At 42.8% G+C, this 20,410-nt stretch overlaps 3 protein-coding genes across 8 annotated transcripts in view; all 3 read right to left on the bottom strand.

Annotated features, from left to right (window-relative positions):
• The window catches only part of faxcb (failed axon connections homolog, metaxin like GST domain containing b), a 16,022-nt gene extending 12,146 nt beyond the window's left edge, over nt 1-3,876 (bottom strand). Inside the window, exons 1-2 of one of the 2 annotated variants that reach the window (XM_046045079.1) lie at nt 3,645-3,876; nt 1,589-1,710 (exon numbers count right to left, since the gene is read on the bottom strand). In XM_046045079.1, the coding sequence (XP_045901035.1) occupies nt 1,589-1,710; nt 3,645-3,749 (227 nt within the window). In that variant the 5' untranslated portion in view covers nt 3,750-3,876. Of the gene's footprint in view, nt 1-1,588; nt 2,053-3,644 lie in introns of those variants that run through there. The other variant, XM_046045078.1, reaches the window with a different exon arrangement.
• Nucleotides 3,877-4,459: 583 nt separating this feature from the next.
• On the bottom strand, nt 4,460-13,431 carry coq3 (coenzyme Q3 methyltransferase). Of its 2 annotated transcripts, none has more exons than XM_046045081.1 (6): nt 13,114-13,431; nt 12,372-12,509; nt 9,727-9,826; nt 6,738-6,992; nt 5,798-5,887; nt 4,460-5,116 (listed from the first exon to the last, which is right to left on the bottom strand). In XM_046045081.1, the coding sequence occupies exons 1-6, from the start codon at nt 13,305-13,307 to the stop codon at nt 5,006-5,008; spliced, it is 888 nt and encodes a 295-aa protein (XP_045901037.1). In that variant the 5' UTR covers nt 13,308-13,431; the 3' UTR covers nt 4,460-5,005. The 2 variants fall into 2 exon arrangements, with proteins under 2 accessions (XP_045901037.1, XP_045901036.1); XM_046045080.1 differs by having other exon boundaries at nt 5,798-5,957; nt 13,114-13,427.
• Nucleotides 13,432-14,395: 964 nt separating this feature from the next.
• The window catches only part of pnisr (PNN-interacting serine/arginine-rich protein), an 8,033-nt gene continuing 2,018 nt past the window's right edge, over nt 14,396-20,410 (bottom strand). For 2 of the 4 annotated variants that reach the window (XM_046044941.1, XM_046044942.1), the window contains exons 5-12: nt 20,127-20,289; nt 18,444-18,634; nt 18,094-18,234; nt 17,892-17,991; nt 17,228-17,281; nt 16,606-16,800; nt 15,191-16,301; nt 14,396-14,754 (exon numbers count right to left, since the gene is read on the bottom strand). In XM_046044941.1, the coding sequence (XP_045900897.1) occupies nt 14,721-14,754; nt 15,191-16,301; nt 16,606-16,800; nt 17,228-17,281; nt 17,892-17,991; nt 18,094-18,234; nt 18,444-18,634; nt 20,127-20,289 (1,989 nt within the window). In that variant the 3' untranslated portion in view covers nt 14,396-14,720. The remainder of the gene's footprint in view (nt 14,755-15,190; nt 16,302-16,605; nt 16,801-17,227; nt 17,282-17,891; nt 17,992-18,093; nt 18,235-18,443; nt 18,635-20,126; nt 20,290-20,410) is intronic. The other 2 variants (XM_046044944.1, XM_046044943.1) reach the window with 2 other exon arrangements.

The raw sequence follows: 20,410 nt of genomic DNA, 5'->3' as shown, positions 1-20,410 counted from the left end.
TGCAGGTCTACAGTTTTATCCCTGATGTCCTTACACAGCTCTCTGGTCTTGGCCATTGTGGAGAGGTTGGAGTCTGTTTGATTGAGTGTGTGGACAGGTGTCTTTTATACAGGTAACGAGTTCAAACAGGTGCAGTTAATACAGGTAATGAGTGGAGAACAGGAGGGCTTCTTAAAGAAGAACTAACAGGTCTGTGAGAGCCGGAATTCTTACTGGTTGGTAGGTGATCAAATACTTATGTCATGCAATAAAATGCAAATTAATTATTTAAAAATCATACAATGTGATTTTCTGGATTTTTGTTTTAGATTCCGTCTCTCACAGTTGAAGTGTACCTATGATAAAAATTAGACCTCTTCCTGCTTTGTAAGTAGGAAAACCTGCAAAATCAGCAGTGTCGCAAATACTTATTCTCCCCACTATATATATGTACCAATAATTATCACAAATCGTTATTTCTTTCGAGTTTAAAGGCTGATAATAGTAATAACTGGAAACTGAGTATACCCTCTAAACTGTACAACTGTGCCTGTTGTGTCTCTGTCTACTGCCTTGTGGTGCTGAAAGTGTTCCAAGTCTTGTAGGTCGCTGTCCAAAGTCATATGGTGCTGAAACTATCCCAAATATCTGTGCAGTGTGCAGAAACTCTCCTTTAACGTATTTATCCACTATGCTGTTGTGCCTGGTCTGTCCTCTGCATCGTGCCCTTCTTTTGTGCTAAAATCTCTCTGAAGAGACACTTAAAGAGCTCTCCGCACAACGGGAATCTCTCATAGAGGGGACACGGAGAATAGAAGCTGACTACAGCGGCAGAGCTGCCGCCAGTGCCAACAAACACATCACATGGCAGGAACAGATGATGCCTGCGGGTCCCGCCTCAGCAGCCTGCACGTGAATCAGCAGCAGCGTTTCTGCACGACATGCAAGGTTACACAGATTATCACGGGGGAGGGTGAGTGAAAGCAGAAACTACCAGGCCACTGTTACAGGATGTACTTACTCCCTGGCACTGGCATGCCCGAAAATAATCCCCCATTGACAGACACTCCCTGCGCTGACAATAACCCAGTCCTGGGTTAATCACATTTACATCGCAAGGACTGATCACATCTCATTCATCCGCCTGGATTTCTTGCGATAGCTGTAACTGTATTTGGTGAAATATTCAAGGCAGCAGCTGTGTATATCTGTGTGTTTCTCACGGCGGAGTTCGTAGAAGGGCGGCATGACTCTGCAGCGCCAGAGGAGCGCTTCGTTTAAGACACGCTCGGGTGCCGACGGAGGTGGCACACGAGCGGACGCGTGACTCGTTTTTTATTTATTAGATTTTTCCCCCCTCCATCTAGTGCCGCGTCCTTGGGAGGAGGAAAACATTGGATGAAACCTCAGCAACCACCGCGAGATCTGCACAGAAAAAACATCCTACGGGAGGACCCCCATATCCACGCAGGGTGTCATAACAGCCCAATCCAATGACACCGACAATAACCGTCAGTCACTGTCAGCAGGTGTGATTACCAATTAGACTGAAGGCTAAATAAAAAGAAGTGAAGGTGAGAAACAGATGAGGCATGCTGCGCGCTCCTACCTGATGGCGAGCAGTTCATGCAGTAGGTAGGCTGCAGCAGCCAGCAGGGCCCCCCCGGTGATGTACAGGGTCTTCTTCCACCAGGAGTCCGAGCCCAGAGCCGACATGATGCCTCCGTAGTCCTGTAAAGGGAAGGCGATGATATAGCCATACAATGACTGCTGCTGCTCGGAGCCACACAGCCCGAGGGGCAGGCTGTGATTCCGCCCGAGTTCAACCACACACGGCCGAGAAGAGGCGAAGCCAGCAGCCCAGTACATCCTCCCTTCCCTCGGTTAGAGCCACCCCGCTTCTTCGCTGCTGTAGTCCCCGCTAGGCTTCATCTAAACGCCCGGCGGGTTGTCTACGGCATGGCGGCGGTGTGGCTAATATTGTTCCACAAAATCAGGAGGAGTAAACATCTCCAAACACCCTCCCCAGGATGATGCTCAGCACCTAGCTCGCTTTCCTTTGCAGGTTTTAGAGATCATCGTCAAGACACACAAATCCAACAGCTTGGCTTCCGGTTTCAGATTGCCAAAATAAATGTCACTGTTGGGTTGTGCTGCAATGTTAATTTAATGACTTGTACAATGTCCTGTAAACATCTCTTATAATATAGAGATTTCACACTGCTTAATTTTCTGCTAATAATGAAAACTAACTTTTTTAAATCTTCCACTGCTGAACTGGTGAAACTGCTGCAGCACAGGCTGCATCCTCCTCCACTGTAACGGTCAGGACTCACAATTTTCGAGTACATACCAGTTCTTTGTGACATTGATCTGATCAAATTAACTATTATTTTCTTTATCAATTAATCTGCAAATTATTTTACACTTTATTAATCCATCCATCCATCGTCAACCGCTTATCCTGCGTACAGGGTCGCGGGGGCTGGAGCCAATCCCAGCTGACATCGGGCGAAAGGCGGGGTACACCCTGGACAGGTTGCACTTTATTAATATCATGTATAAAATGTCACATGTCACGTCATAATTTCAGATGCAAAAACTGACACATTTACATTGCCTGTTTTGTCTGACGAGCAGCCCAGAACCCAATGATATTCAGTGTAACATGAGAAAACAGCAGATCATCACATTTGAGAAGCTGGAACCAAAAAAGTCAGTTTGACTTACTGTTTCACTTCTAAATGTTATTAATGTTCAAACTACTTGTTTTCTGTCCAAATGCCTGAGAAATGCTGCTTGTTTATTCCAACAGGCTATAAATAAACAGGTTCAGAGCTATATTATTAAGCATTTTCCAAAATAGCCCACATATTTTTTAGTTTTGTGCATTACACATTTTGTATTTGCTTATTACATTGTTCTATATTTCTGCAGGTCTTTCACACAGTTTTGACTAAGCCTATTCTTGGTCTCTACAAACATTTTGTTATATCTGAGCATTAAAGCTAGATAATACAATTATTTTTACAAGATAACATTTACATGCATGATTACTACCCAATCAAGGTAACTATGGGGCTGGTGGTTTGAACAAAAATAATGCCATATAGCCTAGATTAATACTTTTTATTTTCGGACAACATCCGGTGTCTAGGGTCAGTGTAAACTCTAGTAACTTGACGCAGCCGGCCTATTGTCTGCTCCAGTGGAGGAGTCACCCCGCCCAGACGAGCCCCCTGCATCTCAGTGAAACCCGTGGCTCACCCTGATGAACACATTGCCTGTTTGTTAACAACCCAAGGTGACAAGTCTGTATGATAGTCATATAAAACATTAAAGTGGTTATGAGGCAGCCTGCTCAACAGATTTCAGTGAGACGTTTCTTCACCTACAGGGAAGCCTATCTGCGGTTGTTGACCTTTTTATTTGTTTACCTTTGGAGAAAGTTTTAAACCGGAAATGCTCCTTTAAAATTTACAGAAAAGCACAATTTCAAAGCCCTCTAATCTATTTAGGATATCAGATTGTCATTATTGTTCGTTCAGAGCAGGTCACAGATCAGCTGTTGTAGGTCTACAGGCTGTATGAACAAGTAGTGAATGTAAACATGGAATAATAAGCTACGTGGATGTAATCACAGGCAGAACGGAAAGCATACTCACTCTGGAACAACTTCGGAAGTGTAGGAAGATATTCATCTCGACGGGTAAATCCACCGGGTGATTTTTGAGTCCGTTTGTCGGGCATGCCGAGAGGAGGTTGACCATCGGTGCCGTAACACTCTGATGCCAGTGAAGTCCCGTCTGTCAAGGTCGATAAGAGCTGGCGTGTTTTTGCAGAACAGGATGAACTGCCTTTTAATCTATCGCACGGTGATGTGCTTTAAAGTCCTCACTGCAGCCATGGACACTCCAAGTTAGGTGCGCACTCCCGCGGCTTTAGGGAGCGCGCATTAGAGCAGGAGTGCTCGTTATTGTATTTAGTACACTTTATAACTATAGTGTTGGAATAATAGTCCACTGCAGGCACTATTATAGCTGAGTTATGTAATAATAATCACTATTATTAGTATTATTATATACAAATTAATACATTGGTTATCATCTTCTCCAGTCCATTCCTTCCATGTTTTGCTGGGATCCATGAAACCTCATAGGAACCCATTTAGTCCCCAGAGTGTGTTGCGTTAGCTGCAGTAGCAGAGAAAAATATCGTTGCAAGCACTTACAGCCTGGTTATTGGTCTCTTTAAGAACATCATGAAAGCATGACTTATTTCCTGCCACAGGCTTGATTTGTATTATATAATACTTCCACATGAGACCCATTATAATCCCAGAGGATGTGACTGCCCCTGTCCCCGTGTGTGGGCACTCGTCTTCCGAAGCCTTTAACATCTACAAATGCAACCAACACCGACATGAAATCACATTTGTTGTTAGCTGCCAGAGCCAAATAATTCAGACTTTTCACTGTTGTACTTTCACTCTTCACAAATGCTGCTGCTTAAAGGACCATTTTAATAGAGGATTTGGCAAATCACAAAATACTCAACCTAAAATATAAAGCTGATTCAGTACAGTTTATACCGAAAATGATAAAAGCAAACATTCTGAAGCTGTGTGGTTCTTTAGCTCTGCTAGTGAATGATATTATTACAGGATGTACAGTTGATTTGTATCGCTTTTCAAATGCTAAACACTTGGCTGGTTCACAGTAAAGCAAAAGCTGACAGAAAACCAACAGCGTCACACTATTTTTATATATATATATAGTGCAAATCGGCAGCTACAATACATCTCCAATTCTATCTCAAGGCTGTTTGTCCCTTTCATGTAATTAACTTAGTCTTATATGTTGCATCACAGCCGGCCACAGGGAAGTTAGGACTTCACACATCTGAATGGACTTTTGTTTGTTTTTTGACTTGTTCTCCAGTTGTTTGGCTCAGCTGTGTGAGGCAGCAGTATGATCCTCTGGGTGGGAGCTGCTTTCCTCAGCGTGGTCTGGCTGGGGATCATCTCTCAGCTTGACAGCATGGAGGGCGTAGTTAATGGCAGTGCTGTCAGTCCAGCTCCAGGCTCCTGATACTGGGTTGTACAGCATTCCCTGGACAGACTGCACTGAGAAACCATCTGATAGAGGATGAAGGGGAGAGAAAACATATGAGCACTATGCATTTAACTGTCCATAAGGAAAAATAATAACCATTACTTTATCCTGATTAGGTAAGAGTAAAAAATACATAAATTGCTTTACATGTCAAGTTTGTGTCTGCTGAACAGATTGTGTAATATTTAAAAGGACCAGTGTGTAAGATTTAGGGGGATACTGGCAGAAACATTTGCAGCAATGGAATATAATGTTCCTAAGTATTTTTTTATTGGTGTATCATCACCTGAAAATAAGATCTGTTTTGTTGACCCTGTCTGTCTACAGAGGGAGTGGGTCCTCTTCCAAAGAGTTTCTACAGTAGCCCAGAATGAACAAACTAAACAGTGGCTCTATAGAGGGTTTTGAAACCCTGTAGGTTCTCCTACACATTTGGAACAGGAGGGTGAGGGGAAAGGTTATCAGTTGTTTGCAATCTGCAACCTCACCACTAGATGCCACTAAATCCTACACACTGAACCTTTAAACCAGGCCTCCAGTCCTGAGCGAGGCGTTCACATGACTCATTTTATTCTTACTTTGCACTTGTGCTAATTATTAACACTTAACATACATAATGTGATGTTTGTCATTTCCACGGAAACAACATCCTGTGTGTGTGTGTGTGTGCCCATTTTCCTATGTAGGAGATTAGAGGGACTTACTGGACTCCAGGAGGCGTTCCAGCTCCACTGGGCTGATGAACTTTTCCCAGTCGTGCGTCCCTCTGGGAACGATGCGTAGCAGCTGCTCGGCTACAACAATACCCAACGCGTACGACAGTTTGGTTTTATTAATAGTAGTGATGAAGAGTGAGCCGCCTGGCTGCACAGAGAGAAATGGAACAGCTTTAGAGTGTTAGTATTGAAGATCTACAGTTTTTACTGTAATTATTGCTTCAGAAAACATATTTTACAATGACAACACATCCCTGCAGGTACTATGTGCACTACCTGAGTCATAAGGGTATTTATAGAATGGATTTAGAGCTTTTGGTGGACAGACTCCCGTGCATTAATCCCGAAATGGTGCCAAACCTCAAGGTTGAACCTCGGTCAAGATAAACAAATTTAACAGGAGGGGAGGTAGAAGGAGAGTGGACAAATGTACTCATCTGTGTGTATATATATATATGCTATATTTTTAATAGCAAAATGTATAGCAAAACCAAATGTTTTATTGCCATTTGCTTTAATAACGTAAACATCCGTTTCTCCCTCTCTGTATTTTTCTCTATTTTCAGTTCGATCAGTGGGGTTTTATTGGAATGGGAAAGTCCTGCCTGAACTAAATACAGACATTAATTGAAAATTTTGTTTTCCTTCTCAACTCCTCTGGCCCACTGACCTGGGAGATTAGGATCATCTGGTCTCAGCATTCATGTACAGCTTTGACAAAAGCTTTTGAAGGTTCATTGCAATCCATACACATAAAAACACATGCTAACCTATTCCCAGTGACACATAATAGATGCAAACATAACAAAATGGCCATATGCACATTTGCACACGCTCAGACGAACACACAGACACATATTGTATTGATGCAGAAATATCTGACATGAGACAACAGCTGGAGGAAAACACACCCTATCCCGGGACACACCTTCAGCACAAGGCTACAGCAGAAGGCGAATGTTTCCAGGTCAGCCAGATGTTCCACTACCTCGGACGCTACAACAGCATCGAACTGGCCCGCCCCCCGCTCCTCCTCTTCTGCAGACAGCTCCTCCAGAGTGCAGGCCCGGTAGCAGACCTGGTCATGAAGGTCCGGGTCATAGGACGAATGCAGCTGGGCTGTGCCGATGCTGTGTTCTACTGGATCTATACCCAACACATTTGCTCCCAGGCGACCCAGGGGCTTGTGAAGAACAAGGAGGGAAGAGATATAGAAAAGTCAGAGCTAGATCGACTGTACGTCAATTTTTTTTATTGCCTTACTAAAGCAACACTTCTAAATTTCACTCCACGAAATTCTGGAAATTTGTCTCGGGCTTCACCACACTATTAAAAACAAGACAACTGATGAGGACAAACAATTAACATTACTTTATTATCATGAGTCGGCTACGTATTCAGCATTCTAACTGCAATTAGACAGAAATACTTGTTGTATACATTTCTGATGGCTCTTTCTTGTCTGCGTCTGCCTGAGGGTAAAAACTCAAAAAGCGGGCACAAAGGGTGGGAAGGATAACTTCTATCTAATCTGAAAAGCTTTGCTCCTTATATTTAATTCAGATTTCTCACTTGGCTGTATTTGGTGCTTCCCCACAATTGTGCTGGCAATATTTACTATGGTCTGCATTTGCATTTTATTCCTAACAATCGGGTCCCCAGACTACATGACCATGCTGAAAAATAATACTTTCCACCTCATTCTCATACAGTATTTTCAGGGTTTGCTTAATTAAACTCCATAAAAACATGTTACAATGAAAGAAATATGGTACTGAAATAGGATTGTAAATGGAATGGAAATATATACCAGACAATACCAATTTATCAACATTAAATGAATTTTTACATTGGTCAAATTGCCTTAAACAAAAGAGACCATGTTTGAGATGTGTTGTGGCCTCCAATTCAGTCAGTCAAGTGGATAATGCTGCTGTTCCCCAGACCTTATTTCCCATAAACCAAACCATAATACTTTCTGTGACAGAGAGGATGTTGCTACTTGTCACTCTCCCAGTTCAACATTTCACAGAAAAACTCTCAAATCTCAAAGTAAAACTTGCATTTTCCTCTGTGGTTGAAGTAAGCAACATCATCATTTCTGTATACTCCTTAAATTAAAAGTATGAAATTGCCTGCAATTGGTTAAAAATCCAATCCAATCCACTTTATTTATATAGCACTATTTAAAAAACAACAAAGTGCTTTACAGAGATAAATTAAACTATGTTTATGATAATAGAAAACAAAACAAATAACATCAACAATGACAACGACCACAGCAGCTCTCATGGTGAATTAAAAGCCAGGGAATAAAAATGTGTTTTTAAATGAGATTTAAAAAGGTACAGAGGGTGGGCACCACTTTAATGTGAGGAGGTAAGTCATTCCACAGTTTGGGGGCAACTGCTGAAAAAGAGCGGTCACCCATGGTCTTCAGCCTGGTCCTGGGCACCTTCAGCCGCAACTGATCAGCAGACCTCAGTGACCTTGACAGGGTGTAAGTGAGCAGGAGCTCAGAGATGTACTGAGGTGCCAACCCATTAAGTGACTTAAAAACAAACATTAAAATCTTAAAATGTACAGGGAGCCAGTGGAGCGAGGCCAGAATGGGAGGTAATGTGTTCGTGTTTCCGGGTTCCTGTTAAAAGACGAGCAGCTGCATTTTGGACTAACTGTAGGTGTGAAAGGGAGGTTTGGTTCACGCCGATGTAAAGTGCATTACAGTAATCCAAACGGGTCGAGAAAAAAGCATGAATCACATGCTCAAGAAGATCAAAAGATAAAACAGGTTTAATTTTAGATAAAAGCCTCTAATGATAAAAACTGGATTTAACCACAGTAAATCACCCAAATTCAATGACTCTCCAATCCAGAAAAATATTATAAATAAAAACACCATATTACAGTTTTCTGCACTGAAATTATTATATTGTAGCCTAATATACAGTCATTTTGTGATATGTTAGATATTTAAAATAGTATGTAAACACGTGCAAAAGACCGACCCGACTATATACAGATTTGGTGGTGGTTGAGTTTGAGTAAGAGAGCAATTCATGAAATTTAAAAGATGTAACCTGTAATGAAAAGTAAATTGATCCACAGTTTAGACTGCTGTTGTGCTGACTGTGTGAAGACATCTAAAAAAGTAGACTCAGTATTGACAAATACGTCACTAACTGTAAAAACAAAAACCAAACTTAACTGCATTTTGGACCTGGTAAAAAGCCTGTGCTTAAATGTCAGTGACGACGCCCTCTTCTGGACAAAAGCTAAACAAACAGGCCTGCGTGGTGAGCTGCATTTGGTTGCCGAGGGGCTGATCTCCATCGTCCCACAGCCGATCCCTTCCGATGGGAAGGGTTGTAGTGACAAGACACAGAGAGACACAACCACAGCCGCAATCTCAACAGACATTTTTTGGGGTGTTTTTTTGTGTGTGTGTCAGAATATGACAGCCTGTGTGACAGAGCCATATAAATACAGGACCTGATTTTGTCTTCTCAAATCACACAACACAGCTGGTATGTCCTCAGTTCAAGCGAAGGCGCGAGACAGCAGCCCTGTCCTGGCTGCCCAGCTATCACCACTAACAAACACACAACAACTGTAAACGACCGACTGTCCGGTCCACCAAACTAAGACCAGTCAAATCAAAAGAGAACGAGAATTAGGCTGACGTTTAAGTGGTTTTTAGGGCACTGGTATGTATGTGAAAGGACTGGCACTATAATGCACTGAAAGCACAATCTTATACTGCAACAAAAGACTCAATGTGACGTGAAAGGTAGCAATTGAAACTATTGGGAGTGGACAGAGAATGTACAGTATAGGGAGAAAGATATTTTTGTCTGCATCTCAGACACACAGACACACACACACACACACACACACACACACACACACAGGCTTACCTCTGTGAGCAGGCCTCCTCCACAGCCGACATCCAGTATTCGGAGTCCTGCAAGTGGTTTCCCAGGATGATACGCTCCGTGCACACAAAGCAGATTATCCCTGAATAGGACAATGAGCAGTGGGTTCAATTTTAAATTAAAAAATCTCTCCTACACACCCATCCTCATCTTACTCTCCAATATACACCCATCATGTTAGGACTGCAGAAGGCCTAATTTGAAATTATAAGGATTGAGGGAAGATGTGTGTGTTCATAAACATCTACAGTCTATGCAACGCTGCATAGCATAATGAGGTGTATGGGAGGTTGGAGACCATGACAATTTAGCTTACACCACCCACTGTCAAAGCCACCTCCACTTCATCGTGAGCTAGAGTACGGTGTCAGCCAGCTAACAACCTAAAACCTCCTCTGGCTACATATTCATCCCTACATCGCTCCTGTGCGTCTTCCTTGCTTCACTCACACACATACACAGTCTGACGACTGTCCGCCTCAGGCATTACACACGCAGAATAGGCCGAGATCTGGGTATGCATCATCCTCATTAAAGCTCTGCTGGGGTGCAAGGGCATTCGTGCGAACAGCGAAGCAAAGAAGATTAGGTGCTGGCTGAGATCCGCAAAACTAGCTCCCAACCCCACCACAACACAGAAAGATAAAAGCTACTTAGCCAGAGTCTGAGTCAAACATCAACTAAGAACTGTTAATGCAGGTGATATTTTAAATTGTGGTTCATGTCCTTACTTCTACATGTCATGCTTTCATTCATGACTGCTGTGGTGATTTCACAACATAGTGCAAAACTATTATAGCAAAAAAGCCAAACAGACTTGCTAGATTCTTACCTTTGAACATAAAATGCTATCCTTTAATATGAAACACTAAATGCTTATTATTAAGCGTACAGACCACTGAAACTATGCAACACGTATGCTATTTTCCTTATTTTGGCATTACCCAGGGGAGCAGCACTGCAACACAAATGCTTATGTCTTCACCACCACTGCCATATATGTCAAAGGCAGAAGAGGAAAGAAAAAAAGGGTTTGTGCATTTTCCCCTTATGATTACTGTCAAAAGGTAGAGGACTTCGTGAGGTGGTGCAGGACCAACCATCTGCAGCTGAACACCTCCAAGACCAAGAAGATGATGGTGGACTTCAGAAGAAAGAAACCACATCTCTAGCCTGTGTCCATGGAAGGGGTCGATGTGGAGGTGGTCAGGACTTACAAATTTCTGGGGCTGCAGCTGGAAGACAAGCTGGACTGGACAGCAAATATGGACACTCTCCACAGGAACGGGCAGAGCCGTCTGTACTTCCTGAGAAGGCTGGGGTCCTTCAACATCTGCTAAAAACTGCTGCAGATGTATTACCAGTCTGTGGTGGCCAGCGTCCTCTTTTATGCTGTAGTTTGTTGGGGAGGAAGCAGCAAAAAGAGAGACTGGACAGACTGGTGAGGAGAGCTGGCTCAGTGGTGGGCTCCGAGCTGGACTCTGGTGACAGTGGCAGAGAAGGACCCTGGACATACTACTGTCCATACTGAACAACGCCCACCACTCTCTGCACAACACCTTCATCGGGCAGAGGAGTGTGTTCAGTGGCAGACTGCTGTCCCAGCCCAGCTCCACCAACAGACTTAAAAACTCTTTCATCCCCCTGGTCAACAGGTCCTAGTCATGGCAGGGAGGACAACAGACAAAAGAACAATTTCTACCTCCATTTGCACTGTTAACTGTTTTGCACTGTTTACTGTGGCTACTGTGTTAGAAGTTATTTTATTTTAATATAGAATTAATGTATGTATATTTCGTATGCTACTGGATACTTGAATTTCCCTGGGGATAAATAAAGTATCTATCTATCTATCTAAAATGGTGTACTTATTAACAGTCTGTTGCAGAAGAGTCTATTGTAATATTATATCCTTTGCAGCATTCCAGTATTACTGTAGCTTGCTGTATTTTAGATGATTAAACTTGATGTAAACAACTGGCATGGTGAATAAAAACACAAACATTGTGGTTGATATAGAAGTGGAAACGAAAACACAGAAGATGAATTTGTCTAAAAGGTGCAGCAGCAACAGTAGCTGTGTTGTTGCTGCGTCTCATTTAGAGTCACCCTGAGGGCAGACCTATATCCGGCAAATCAGCCACACTCAGACAAGCACTGGCACTGGATCTGTCATGCTGTCACCATAAACACACATCATCGTCATCCCCACCACCACCACCAACAGGACCACAGAGGGGGAAGGGGAGAGCAACAACGGGCTGGATGGGTAATATAATGATTATCTTGAGGGGGGCCCCTGCAGCAGATCTTATCAATCAAAACAGCCACAGCCAGCCCCCAATACATGCACAGATGTAGCATCTGGGCAGTTGAAACGCTATTGGCTGAAGATGTGCTCATGTGTGGACGAATCCTGTCACTTTCAGTTTATGTCACTTCAGCGGATCCCTGATGTGTTCTTTGCTCTCAAATGCCACAGGGCTGGCCCCAGGTTATGTTTTGAAACAGTTGCTTGACGCCTCTGCCAATCAATCCTCTGTGTTGACAGTGTCTTAGGTGTGACGTCTTGGCATTTCAAAATTAGAATGCACATTTAAAGGCATATTATGTACAAACATACACACCGTATAAAAGGCACTCTCAAGTCATTCATGGCATGAAGAGCTGCAAATTCTCCCTGTTCATCCCACCACTTGGTGGCCAGTGACTGGAACCTCCTCACCTCATCGGGGTCCACTGTGGTTTGGGAGGCTGACCGAGCACTGCGTGGCAAAATAGAAAGGACCACATCACTGTACAAGACTAAACAAAACATTTATTACATAGGCCAATGACACATACCATCTCGGAAAAATGTCTTGCGACCATTGATTTAAGTCACTAACATGATACTACAAAATCTTCCACTTGGTGCTGAAATGATTAGTCTTGGTCAGATTGGAGAAGAAAATAACTGACAGCAATTCTGATGTTATTTATCAAGCAAAAAAAGTGGGTTTTGCTTCTCAAATAGGCCTATAAGGATTTTCTCAGTTTTCTATCTGTCTATTAAATATGTGGGGTACTGATCTGATAGTCAGACTTAACAATCAGAGATCACCTTTGGCTCTCGGAAAATAATTTTGATGCGCAATCTTCATGATTTTCATTTGATAAATTGAAAAAGTAATTGACAGGTCAATTGATAATGAAAACCTCCAATTCTTTCTAACATGCTAACTTACCCACTAAATATCCAATCCCCAAGACAATAGTTCCTTTCAGTGACACTTTGTGACTTTTAGTAGGCAACTTGAACACATTTGATGGTTACAAGTTTTACCCACATTTCAAGGTCCCGCTGCACGTCACTGTTTACTGCTGTACCTGATGGGTCGGTTCATGGTGTGTTGCTGGCTCTTCAGACAGGCGCCCCTCTGCAGCCGCAGTGTCCGCTGTTCACACACGGCAGTCCAGCTGAACCCGCTCCGCCCGGCAGCGCTCTGGACCACACCGCAGACAGCCGCCTGTTTGCGGCTGTGCAGCCCTAACACGAGGCGGCCAAACTTATTCGAGTACATGCTGTCATACCACAGCTCAGTAGCTAGCTACTGTACTCTTCACAAGTCAGACTGACGGACAGTGCTCACGTGTTTTCTGCTCGAGTAGAAACAGCACACGCCTTAGTTCCTACTAGTCAAACAAGTGGCTGGTCCCGACTGGCAAAAAGTGGCTAAACACTGGAGGTACTTTTAAATACTTTAATGGTATGATTTTTTTAATGTTGGGCTTCTGTCATGGATGACTGTTATTTGGATAAATACATCTGCATTTTCTGTTGCCACTTAACAACCTACAGATTTATGAACCAAGTCTGACAAGTATTTGTGCTACAGTGGAGGAAAGTAACTAAGTACATTTGGTTAAGTACCGTACAAATTAGAGGTATTTGTACTTGAGTACTTTCATGCTACTTCTACCCCTCTACATCTCAGAGGGAAATATTGTACTTTTTACTTCACTACATTTACCTGACCTGTTTCAGTTACAAGTTACTTTACAAAGAGATTTCCACATAAAAGTTTGTAAAAAAACGTATTATAAATTACTATAAAAACAGTTACAAATACAGCTGAAAAAAATAGTTGATAAATATAATTTGCAAGTATTATGATTCTTAAATTGTTGTCAGCAACCCCTGACAAGCTACTAGTAACATTTTTTTAACTTTTGATACTTGTGTTTTTAAAAACCTGTACTTTGACTCAAGTAGAAATTTTAATTAAATTCTACTTTTACTGGAGTAATATTTAGCAAGGACACCTCTACTTTTACTTAAATAATCCTCTAATGATAAACAGACTAATCACACTACTGTTACAAACTGTTTAAAGGCCAACTCCGCACCACAGCACATCATTTTAGCAGAAAAGCCTTCAGCTGCACTTTTGTGATTGGGATGATGTTTTCAGGCATGTAACCCTTCTGACCCCAATCAAATGTCTTTCTCTTCACCACAGTGTAAACCATTGTTAACCTACAGTAAGCAGTAGCAGGTGCCTGTTCTATGCGATTGTGCTGACTTACAAACGTAACATTGTGAATATTGTGTATAGAAATGCAGTTTGGTGTTAAATGTAGCATTCAGATAAAAGACGGTGAGGCAAGACAAGAACAAACATTTTTATTGGACATTTTACATTAATGTTTGGAAAAAAAAGTTAATCCCGTTCTGGTTTAAAATGGATACAACTTGAGTTTTTAGTGTCCACAGAGTCTTTTTAAGCTTTGCATAATGATACAAGTGAAAACTCCTACCATTCAAAAAGTCTTGTTCTTCAGTCACACTTTAAAAACAACAACATATTTACAAAGATGAGAGAAATGGATGAGGGAGGTTCACCTACACAACTGCCTCTATAATGAGACAAGCCTGTTCAACTCATGGAATTTAAAATGGTAACGTGCACAGATCAGGAGGTTAACTGTGCTCCTCAGCGTCTGCTACGACGGGAGGGGGACGTCGACCTGAAAGAGAGGCGTGGACATAACATTAATACTGCACCAATCACACTTGCCCATGAATACTAAAAATATAAACATGCACAAATAGCCCCCTCCCACAAGACATACTGTACTCCCAGAGTACAAGAAAGGGTACATAGTTTTCATAAAAACTAATGTTCTTCAGACTACAGAAGCAAATCTACCCTGCAGAGCACATTGTAAGGTAAGCAATATCACTTTGAAGCATCATGAAGCATTAAAACCCTTTATTGCAAGACTTTACACAGTTAAGCAGATCTGACTGTATTTGACAGTACATTTTTTAACGTTCAGTTATCAATCTTCTTTTATAAACCTATTATAAATATTTTTGATTAAAATGACTCCAGAGAAATCACAATGAGACATACAATGGAAACATACAGTAGGAAAAAAAGGAGAAAAAAACGAATACTACCTTGATCGCGACTTAGACTTGTGTTTGCGGCTTGCCTTCTTACCAGACTTGTGAGATTTTTCCGTCGACCTTGAGCGACTACGTTTGGATCTTTTAGATTTCTTTTCCTTGCTAACTTCAGGGGTAGGGGATCTACTTGAATCAGAGTCTGAGCGCCTCTTGCTAGCTTTGGCGGAGCCCTTCTTGCTGGCTTTGCTATCCTGCCGGGAGTGCTTGTCACTCTGAGAGTCTGTGCATGAGTCAGTCTCTTTCCTTTTCTTCGATTTGCCATTCTCCTCTGTAACCAAAGAGCTTCCTTTTTCTTTGTCCTTCTCTTTGGACTTTGGCTTTTCTCTCTTTTTATCTGACTCTCTGTCCCTGTCTTTATCCCTCTTTTTCTTGTCTTTCTCGTGGCTATGACTTCTTTCCCTCCTCCTCTCCCTGTCTTTGCTGGAGGCCTTCTGCTTGTGTTTGCTGCTACGACTATGACTGCCGTCTCTGCCATCACGGCTCCTTTTCCTCTCCTTATCCCTTTCTTTCGCCTTTTCTCTGTCTCTGCTGCGACTGCGGCTGTCTCTGGCCCTGGCTCTGCCCCTGTCTCTCTCTCTGGATCTGGATCTACTCCTGCGGCTCCTGCGCTCCCTGGAATCACTGCGGTCTTTCTTGTGGCGGGTTGATCTCTCGGCGCTGCTCCTCCGCCTGTCCCTGCCCTTCTCACTACGATCACTGCGGTGCCTGTGGGAGCTGTGACTGCGGCTGCGCCGGCGAGCCTTGTGGGAAGAGGAGCGGCTACGCCTCCTCTTCCTCCGTGGGGAGGAGGATTGAGACGAACTGCGGGAAGATGCTGAGGAAGACGAAGATGATGAGGAAGAGCGACGACTGCTGCGGCTGGAGCTGGAGCGGGAGCTGCTGCTGTGACCGTTGGCTGGGGAATCGCTGCCGCCACGCCCTGATCGCTCCTTCCCTCTGCCAGAGTGCTTGCTCTCACTACCCTCCTTCTCACTACGGGACCTACGCCTCTCTACCAAGGGCTCCGCCTCCCTCTCTTTTACTTCCTGTTTGTGTGGATTCTCTGGCTGGCCCTCATCATATTCCCCCTTTTCTCTGCTCAATCTCTCCTTGGCCATCTCTTCTGTAGAAACAAACAAAGAGTCATGTTAAAAAACTTTCACACTTATTATGGTTGGAATATTGAGTGAGATCAAGTCAGCACTAGTTTGGATCTTTTATGAGCATTTGCACTGATTCAAGTCTCAACATCTTCCTTTATTGTTGGAGTATTACTCAATCTTGAAAGGAAACAGAAAAACTCCATTAAGTACATAAGTAAAAAAATATAGACGGTGCTTCAGGGTTGTAGCACAACGTTCGAACATTTTTAGGTGACTTAAGAAAAGTGGTGTTCCTAGTCTAAACTTGGATAGTTACGATCTTACCGCGTGCAAGCAGAGTCTCTTGTGCTTGTTTTTCTTGCAGCTGCTGGAACTCCCGCTCTTTGCGGCGGAAGGCGTCCTGCTTCTCCCGAATGCGGTGGCGCAACTCCTCCTCATCGGTGTCGGAGGATTCAGACCCTCGCAGACTGCGTTCATCCTCATCCTCGCTCTCATCGGAACCATAGTCACCAAGCCCACCTGCCACAACAGAGCCCCCACATTGTTGAGTGTTGGAAAGCATAATGATCCATTCTCACAATCAGGTTTCACTTTTGAAAGCCCTCGATCCCAACCCAAGCGTCCCAGTGAAAGGCTCTTAATCCTGTATAATTTAAATTTCACACTGATAAAGCCCTTAAAAACAAAAACATATTGCCATTAAAGGAAAAACTAATAGAAATATTTTGTGTTCAGGAGCATGCTTCTATCATCAGTGCAAAACAAAACCCAGGTAAGTCACTGAGATTCCACTTCTATTCTAATCAATCTTCCACAATCCAGTCAAAATTAGGTTGTGTATTTGGGGTTTCTGTGCTAACAGCTTTTCAGACGTTCCCACTAGCACCCCTCGATAAATTAATATTTTCCTTCCCTCCCCACCGGTGACAGAAAAAGGGATACTCACTGAGACCAGTCAGAGAAGCCAGTGCACTTGACTGTGCCAGCTGTTTTGCAGGAGCTTTGATTCACATCAACAACAGGAACAACATGTTAAAACACATACTGCCATTTTCTCATAGGAAAGAAAGTCGCTAGAGAAGGGGGTCACAGATAAAGCACTATTCACAAGAGCTGCCATTGGTAGCAAGAGAAAAAAAAACAAATGGAGAAAAGAGAGAGGGTTAAACAAAATTCAGTCACACAATCCAAGTCAAACAGTCGCACAGGAGGGAAAGAACCAATCTGTACTAATGCACAGTCACTTCAATGGAAGAAGTCACTATAGGTGGATGCTGGTCAGAGTCAGTGCTGAGACTTTATTCAGTCATTTCAGTCTTTCAGCAGGACCTTCAATACCATGTACCAGAAGACCAGGTTTCACAGTATCAAATACTGTTTGTGAAAAAACATTGCTCTGCGCTCTCTCCTGATGCATTAGCAGAGAATGGTTGAAAATGCATATCAGACATACTCCCATGTTATGTTGCCGCTTAATCACCCAAGTTTACTGGGTATAATTAAGTTTAATTTAAAAAGCTTACAGATATAACGGATTCTCTTCAAATTGAAATATAATGTCTTGGTGGCAAGCATAGATGATGCATAAACTGGAAAAGTTAAGAGCAGACCTCGAGTGGCTTTCCGGTGAGTCTCTTTGGCCACGTGCAGGATCTCTTCATTAGTGACCTCAAGAAGGATCTCTGTCAGAAGTGTTTTTGTGATGATCATCTGAGGACAGAGTGGAGGTTAGGGAAATTAAATCCATTAAAAATAGTCTGAACATTTACAACAGTCACATGCAGAAAAGATCATCTGAATGGTCAAACCGACCAGCTGGAATTCTTTTTCCTCCTCAGTCATTTCAGGTTCACTGTCCTCTGCAGGAGGCGATGGGCTGCGGCCTGGAAATTCTTTCTTCATGGAGCCTTTTTCTACATCGTCATTGTCATCATTTCCCTCATCATCACTGTCCTGAGGCAGACAGAAGCAGGGGATACTATTCAATCAACAAAGCGCACATCATTTGTAAAGGCAATCATTGCTAAAGTTACAATACGTGAGCCAGAGAAACCTCGGGCCTTGGCCTTGGGTGTCATTTCATCACTAACACAATACACAAAATGTAAACCGTTTTTCTAAAGAAACCATGCTGCTGTCAAGGCCAGAAATGGGTTGCTTACAAATTTACTCTTCCGGGGCATGCGTGGCCCATCGCCTTCCTCTTCTGCCTCATGCTCTTTGCCATCGTCTTTTGCCATTTTTGCACGCTCCTTCTCCATTCGCTCTCGCTCCAGCTTCTTCTGCTTCTCTCGGTCCATCTTTTCAAGGCCCTCTCGGATCCACGCAGGTAGTGTGCGCCTTTTTACAGCATCTGGGAGGTGAAATCCAAGGTCCAAGTGAGTTATTCACATAGTGCCATGTTGTTAAAGTGAATAATACCCATTTAACCCTTTATACTGACATCTTCTGCACCAATTTATGGTAGAATTGTCTTTATTATATAAAGAGATTCAGATGACAATTCAAACGCAAAAAATGCAGTACTCAGCAGCTTGTTTTTTTTTAGCTTAAACTTTTTTTAGACAACGCACATTTGTTTCTTCTATCTTTAAATGGCATTGCATGTTTTCTTATTGTGCAAATAAACTTCTCAAGTATTTCCATTTGTTTTGTTTTTTTTAACATTTCTTGTTGCAAGCCATTTTTCAGTACAGTATCCCCCAGCGTAAATTACACTAATGAAATGAATCCAATATTTGTGCACTAAGAACTCTTAAGGGGTGAAATCAAAAATAGAAACAAATTGTGCAATATGAGTTGTTACAATTAGTTACACCTTGGCTAGATAAGGTAATATAATATGCCAGTTGCTTCAGTGATTATTCATCCTGTTCGGTTTTTGCATCTTAAGGCCGTTTGAAATATAGTGTTATATAGTATTGGCTTGAAAGCAGCAGGGATAAGGAGTTGCGCTCTGGTTAGTTTTTTTCCCCTCGTCCTGGTGATCAGCGCAAATTTAATGTGCGTAAGCATGTCACATAACGTTACACTGCAACAGCGGCGCAACACCGACACACAGACACGGTCCTCATACACAACTGTCTCTCCGTTGCTGTTGTAACATTCACTGACCAGGAACCTGCAGCCGGGTCTTCCAGCTCCGCTGTTTCATTAGTGCTCGCCAAAGTGTGAGCACCACTGTCCTCGGCCTCAACCGTCACTTGTCCGTGTCTCTGTCTTTCTGAATTTCGGACACTTTCCCATTCTCAGGCAACAAGCTAGTGTTAGGTTGTTAGTAGCCCGTCAGACACGTTTTGTTTTCTTTCCTAACTGACTGATACGCGCCAGAGCCTGGATGCCGGAGCTCACACACGGTGAACAGTCCAGAGCGTAAAGTTAAAACACTCGGAGTCACACCAAACGGACTGAATTACAAAGTCACACATATAAAAAGTGTTTGGTGTTACAGCATTTATTTCATCCTACGAAAAGGACAAGAACAAATTTAAGATCTTAGTAAATGAAATTTAATAGTTTGGTAATGAAATTTAATACTTTTAAGGACTTATTTTTAGATTATGAAATTTAAGACTAATACTTTTAAGACCCTGCGGTTACCCTGATAATGGCACAAACAAAATCCAATAGTACTCAATATAAAATAAACAGTGTCTAATAATAGTCAACTTTCCTACTTTCACATACAACTAGGAGCAGTATTTTATGTTGCACAGAAATTGAGATGTCTCTCTCTTTGAGGTGTAATACAAAAACTGTTGAATACATTCATATGCATCAAGCAATCTTTAAGCGGATTATCTTAATATGACGGCTGGCTATAAGTTAAATGAATGCAAACTCACCTAGCGGTGCTGGGGCCTCCTGTTTGACAGGGAGCTGGATAGGAGATCTCGGCCGGTCTCTGAACCCAGGAGGTCTGGTATCTCGTCTGCTCTGAGGAGGACCCTGCCAGTATGGGGAGTGGAAGCCTGTGGGTGTGGGGGCGAAGGATGACGCAGCTCCATGCTGTGGAGAGACAGCACAAACAGAAACTTAGTAGGTAGCTCAAGTACAGAAAGTCCTCTGTTACTGCCACCAAGTGGCATGCACTGAGCGGGGGGGGGGGGGGGGGGTTTTCCCCATTAAG

This window comes from Micropterus dolomieu, linkage group LG03, assembly GCF_021292245.1.
Source record: "Micropterus dolomieu isolate WLL.071019.BEF.003 ecotype Adirondacks linkage group LG03, ASM2129224v1, whole genome shotgun sequence".
Lineage (NCBI taxonomy): Eukaryota > Metazoa > Chordata > Actinopteri > Centrarchiformes > Centrarchidae > Micropterus > Micropterus dolomieu.
The sequence above is the reverse complement of the archived record's forward strand: the minus strand, read 5'-3'. Positions and strand labels throughout refer to the sequence as shown.